The following is a 6,000-nucleotide window of genomic DNA, read 5'->3' as shown; positions in this document are numbered from 1 at the left end:
CTGCAGCCTACCAGGCTCCTCCACCCATGGGGTTTTCCAGGCAAGAGTACTGGAGTGGGTCGCCAGTGCCTTCTCCGCCAGACATTGCTAGACAGGTGGCAATCACAGCAAGCGTGCAGAGCTTGGTTTCTTGTTTCACCATGAAGATGGAGGAAAAGGTTAACTTACGTTGGGCCGTTCTTCTGAGTGGTGTTCTTGACTTGTCAAAAAGACAGAGTAAAGGAAATGAATAACTTTTGGGAGCTTGCCTGTATATTACTTGATCTGACAAATTATCTGAGAAATGTCAAATGATCTGAAGGAACAGAGCCAGAAGAAAGGATATTACACCAAGAACTTTACTGGCAACACCTTTTTAATAGGTCAAAGTAACTGTACAGTTCATTATATTCTTCCTGAGAATAATTTATATCCCCCAACAAACTAAAGGGAGGGTGTATTTTTCAAAATTATTTAACAGAATGGATGGTAAAACTGGACATCAAAGGGAAACCAAATCTCCGTTTCGCCCAATTCTCTCCTGGGAAGACAGACACAATGAAGGGTTAGTGAACTCCAGTGGCTGTAAAATAGTCAACATGGCTTTAATTTTTCTTTATAAATTATATAAAAATGGAAAACAGGGATGGTTCCAGAACTTCTTCTCAATGCAGTTTGGAGGTGCTCTGGTACAAAGCATTTCTGCTTCCAAGAGAAATAACATCGCTACAAAAAACTGGCACATTATTCTGGTGAAAAAAGACAAAAGTTTTTAGTGTGTTCTACAGCTAGTTTCCAACCAAATGTTTCACACACCCACATGAAAGTAAAAGGCAGGAAGGAGGAGAGAGTTGTAGTTTTTTTTTTTTTTTCTGAAATGACTCAAGTCTTCAAAATATAGCTTTTATATTCTTCCTCTGTAAAGTGGTATTAGCATATTGCAACTGTAGAGTGTTCTGACGACAAAAATTCCAGTCTGGATCGCAAGTCCGCGGTTGGCAAAGGGCTTCTCAGCCCCATGGTTCCTGGAACCCTCTGCTTCCTCCTCTTCTTCCAAAGCGAGGTCTGGCCAGTTCAGGAATCAGCGTGTCACCACCTTGGCCGTTTCCACGAAAGCATATCCTGACACGAGCACAGCCTGTCCTTCATCATTCTTTAAGAGCTTCTCACATACAACTTTTACTCTCAGAAGAACGCCACGCTGTGGATCCCGGACTTTTCTGAACACCATGATTAAAGAGCCGAAACAAAAACAACCCAAATCAGAACACAGTTAAACTTATGTGAGATTTTCAAGCAGCCGTCAGTCAAATGCTGTCGGCGCCGGCCGGGCAGGGCCTCGCTGCTGGTGGGGGTGGGGCAGGCCCGCGCTCAGTGCGGCCTCGGCTGCCCCAGGCCCTTCAGTCTGGCCTGGTCGATGACATCAAGCAGGTTCTTGGCATCCACGGCCAGCGCGTGTGCGGCCGTCAGCATCTGCTTCTTGTACTCCTGCTGCAGGCTGGTCATGACGTACTGCTGGGCCAGTTTCATCTTGTTGATGAGCTCCCCCAGGTCAGAGTTCAGCAGCTTCTGGGCCATCTCGATCTGCAAGGACAAGAGGGTCAGGAGAGCTGCCTGTGGCCACTGCCCAGGGGGTCCTGGGCGCTCTTCTTAGGTGCCTCTGGGAGAAGAAACGCTCTTTCTTCCCTGGAAACAAGACGGAAGCGGGTCTCCCCTTCCAGGCCTGCACGCCTCTGGTGCACCTGCCGCGGGACCTTCCTTTGCTACATGGGAGGCAGTTCAAGGACGTCAGCAGGCCCCGCCCCAACTGGATGCCAACTCCAGACCCTTCCAAACAGATCAGAGGGCGAAGTGGGGGCCGCAGGGATGGAAGAGGCCCTGGGCGAGACAGTGATCTATCCACCTGCTCTTTAAACAGTCAGCAAGCACTTACTGTGTACAAGGCCCTTGGAGCTGTGGACACAAGAGATGATCAGAGAAATCGCCCCACACAGATGGACCCGGAGAAGAGCAGGTCACAGCTCTGAAGAGCAACAGAGACGCCACAGAGGGGCGCGCCCCCGCAGCTGGCCGAGACGGTACCCGCTTGCTGGCTTCCACCGTGAAGGGCCTCACGGCCCCCGGCTCATTATGCTCCTGTGGAACGCAGCAGCAGGGCTGCCCAAGGGATTTCAGGAAGGGGAATGACAACCCAGAGCGGGCACTGGTGCGTGAAGGGGCTGAACGGACAGTGGGGAGAGCCTGGAGGCAGCGACAACAGCTGAGAGGGGCTGTGGTCCTTCAGGGAAGAGGAGCGAGGCCGTGCGGATGGAGAAGCAAGGCCTGACCTGAGACATGTGGCCGACAGCAGGCTGCCGGTGTGTGTGCGTGCACGTGTGGTTCGTGCTGGGCAGGGTGGTGGGTACACACTGGTCCCACTGACGCCACAGGAAGAATGTGTGGTAGGGGCAGACTCCCACAGAGAGCCAGCGCCCAGGGCATAGAGGGAGGCCCACTGATAGCCTGGGGGGTGGCCCCCAAACATCGGGATCTGTGGGTGTCAGGAGGACTGCCACGGAGAAAAGGTGTCTATGAACACACACTGGGGGGCACCTTGGGATGGTCACACTCAGGGCAGCAGAGAAGAACTGGGGGGGCGGGTGGCGAGCAAAGTCGGAGGGAGGGAGGTTCTGAAATCTGGGGGTCTCACCAGGGAGTTAGGACTGAGGGCAGGAGGTGGGGGGTGGCCTCTGGAACTCCTGGCAGGAGAAGTAGAGAAATGCTAATACTGGGTCCAGAGGGACCTGGCCAGGTAAACAGGTGGGAAGGCAGGAGAGGAAGCAGGAGAGCCAGCGACAGGGAGGGGCCATGGCAGGCCCGGCAGCCACGGATGCAGTCAGACCTGGTCATGTGGGGCCTCCCCGGGGGCTCAGGCAGTAAAGAATCTGCCTGCAATGCAGGAGACCTGGGTTTGATCCCTGGGTGGGGAAGATCCCCAGGAGAAGGGAATGGCTACCCAGTCCAATATTCTTGCCTAGAGAATTCCCATGGACAGAGGAGTCTGGCGGGCTACTGTTTCCTCGCTTCTGGTACCTGGACTTTCCTCATTCTGGTGCAAAATTCTTGCTCATTGTAGAAAACCAACTAAAGGTCTAATAAAGCAGACAAAGGAGCTAATCTCCTAATTGGAGAGAAACATAAAGCTACATGGGGACAGCCGATCAGAGCCATTTTCCAAAATGATGTTAAGTGGTGTCATGCAGGGAAGTTGATGTCACGTACAGAAGACCCGCACAGGAGCTGCACCCCGCCGTCCCACACATCCCGACACTGGCTGGGCGGGCTGCCCGGGACACGGCCTCCCAAGGGGATGCAGCAGGGAGTGGGGATCTAGAGCCCCACGGCCTGGTCCCATCATGGGGAACAGCGAGCACCCGAGCAGCTGGCCCAGGAGAAGCACACAGACACGCTGGTGTCAGGGGCCCCGTGAGCCCCAGGCTGTCACCCACCAAAGGGAGAAGCTGGAACACGGACTGCTGAGCAGACGAGCCTGCCAGTCGGCGTGAAACCCTGGTCGTGGTGACCGTGCGGAGCAAGAAAACAGCCCCACTGTCAGCAAAGGTGAGCAGAAACACCACAGGTGGGGGGCGGGGGGCATGACAAGCGCAGCCCCTCCCAGGGGGCCCCAGAGACGCAGACGCCGAGTGAGCAGACACACAGAGACTGCAAACGTGGTCCAGCAGGGCAGGCGGCGGACTGGGGCGGGGGGACCTGAAAACTCGTGGTGCTATTCTGGAAACTTTCTCTAAGTCTGAAATCATTTCAAAATAAAAAGTAAAGAAACACAAAAAACTAAAAAAACCAAAACAAACAGGGCCCGCTGGGCTGAAGGACAGACCATGGGCCCCAAGAGAGAAAGCAGAAAAGTGAACGCAGGAGACAGGAGTGGCGAGGCGAGGGAAGTGAGCAGGGCCAGGTGCAGACCCCAGACGTTAAACTTATTTATTGGTCACAGGTTTTTATATCGCTGCTTTCAGTGGGAATCCAGGGTCACTCACAGAGGAACTCGAGGAAGCAGGCAGGAGGCCTCTCCCGGCCCAGCCTGCTGCTCCATCCGTGCTCCCGAGGACTCCACAGTGCCTGCGGTCCCGCACCCGCGCTCCCACCCGCCCTCAGGACGTCCTGTTCTTCACAGTACGGGCGCCAGTCACCCCACAGGGCCCTCAGGATGGACGGCTGGTCCTCAAGAGTCCCCATCTGGGGCACTGGCCGGAAGGTCATGCCCCGCAGAGCGGTCACCACAGCCCCGAGGGCCCACACACTGCCCCCTGGATGAGGCCCTACCTCTCGGTGGGTGCTGGCAGGCAGGACAGGGATGGTCTCATCCACCGTGGCCAACAGCGTCCTCAGGGCCAGGCCGACTTCCTAACAGACAAGAGACCACACCAGCATTAGGACGCACGCCAGGCAGCTCCATGCCAGCCGTGCTGGTGTCTCCTTCCAGTGACAGGACTTTCATTTCCTTTCCACTACTTTGGGGGAAATTTCTGTATTTCTTTTCCACAGTCCTGAGCCTGATCTCGTTATGAGGCAGATTCAGATCTCTGAACACTCACTGCTCTTCTGTCCGGGGAACAGGGGCTCAGGTAGGGAAAGTAGGCTGCCTGTGCAAAGAGACTCTTTCTCTCCCCGGTGCTCTCCGCAGCCTTGAGGGGTGGCCGGGAAGGGTGTGGCCACTGCCACACATGGGCGCAAAGGCCAGGTGGCACCAGCTCTGAGGGCCACGCTGACCCTGGGGCTTCATCCCCTATGCACATGGGGCACAACAGCCCTCCCCTGGCCACTTGGGGTTTAAGGGACCAAGGGTAGTTAAAAACGTTATGACGCCATAGGGATCAACTATGTAAGGACTCAAGTGCTAAGTTATGCCTGCAGCATGGATAAGACCAGTAAGGACAGGCTGGTTATTACCACTTGATCAATATAAAAAAGTATCATTTTGCCAGAATAATACAGTTAAAAAAGGAGCTTCTACAAAATCACCCCAACAAGTTTTATTATGTACAAAATCCTGATTGCTTTTGTATCTAGTTGCGTTTATTAGTATTTTTTAAAAAATGCCTGTGGTTCCTGCAAGTTGACCCTTAAGAACTTTGGTTACAACTGCCAAGGGAATAGGCTGCAAGCTCAATCAGAATGGAGTAACTGGGCCGTCCACAAAACAGCATGACTTCCAAGCAGCTGTTCCACAGTGGGGTTTAAAAACAGCTGTTCCAGAGATGGCTCATTGGTACACTAAAAAGGTTGTTCAATCCTGTAACTCTACACAAAAAGGAACAATCCTGTTAAAAAATGAGCAAAGGACTTGAACAGACATTTCTCCAAAGAAGATAAATTGGGAACAGAATGACCACAAGATCCAGCAATTCCACTTCTGGGTGAACGCCCTACAGAGCTGAAAGCAGGGTCTCCCTAGGTTACCTGTCTGGCCCTTTAACAACGTAACCACCTCTCCTGCCGTGGCGGCACCAAACCGTCTGCGTTCTCCTGCAGCTGTTCTCACCCAAGACCACCTGAACCAGCAGCCGCTGTTGACGACTCTTCTGCACAGGACACTCTGGGACCGAGGTCGGGAACGGCAGTGGTCACCGGGCAGTGCAGACCTTCTGAAGCGGTGGGGTGGATGGACTGAGGGGCACAGGGACCCGCTGCCATGCACGTGACAGGGCTCAGCTCACCTTCACCATAGGGACGTACTCCTCTGGCGGGGCGGGCTGGATCTTGCTGGACATCTCGATGACCGCTCTCACCAGGCCCGTCACGTTCTCGTACACCCTGTCATTGGACCGGTCCAGGTTGGCGGTGGGAGGGGGGCTGATCTCCTGGGGCTGAAGCTGCCAATACAGAAGCTGGTTATCTTTCCTTCGTCCAGCAGATGGCGCCATATCACCGCAACAAGGCTAGGAAGGGTCTTTAAGAGAGATCAGAGCCGATCACTTAAGAGGTCTTGTCTTAGGGGACACGCTTCAGTCTGAGGATGAT

The 6,000-nt window shown here is 54.1% G+C and overlaps 1 protein-coding gene across 14 annotated transcripts in view; it reads right to left on the bottom strand.

Annotated features, from left to right (window-relative positions):
* Nucleotides 1–337: 337 nt before the first annotated feature.
* Nucleotides 338–6,000, bottom strand: part of PTK2 (protein tyrosine kinase 2) — a 197,316-nt gene continuing 191,653 nt past the window's right edge. For 13 of the 14 annotated variants that reach the window (XM_070476928.1, XM_070476927.1, XM_070476938.1 and 10 more), the window contains 3 exons: nucleotides 5,697–5,852; nucleotides 4,303–4,383; nucleotides 338–1,563 (listed from right to left, as the gene is read on the bottom strand). In XM_070476928.1, the coding sequence (XP_070333029.1) occupies nucleotides 1,351–1,563; nucleotides 4,303–4,383; nucleotides 5,697–5,852 (450 nt within the window). In that variant the 3' untranslated portion in view covers nucleotides 338–1,350. Of the gene's footprint in view, nucleotides 1,564–4,302; nucleotides 4,384–5,696; nucleotides 5,853–6,000 lie in introns of those variants that run through there. The other variant, XR_011491385.1, reaches the window with a different exon arrangement.

This window comes from Odocoileus virginianus, chromosome 15 (assembly GCF_023699985.2).
Source record: "Odocoileus virginianus isolate 20LAN1187 ecotype Illinois chromosome 15, Ovbor_1.2, whole genome shotgun sequence".
NCBI classification, from domain to species: Eukaryota; Metazoa; Chordata; class Mammalia; order Artiodactyla; family Cervidae; genus Odocoileus; species Odocoileus virginianus.
The sequence above is the reverse complement of the archived record's forward strand: the minus strand, read 5'-3'. Positions and strand labels throughout refer to the sequence as shown.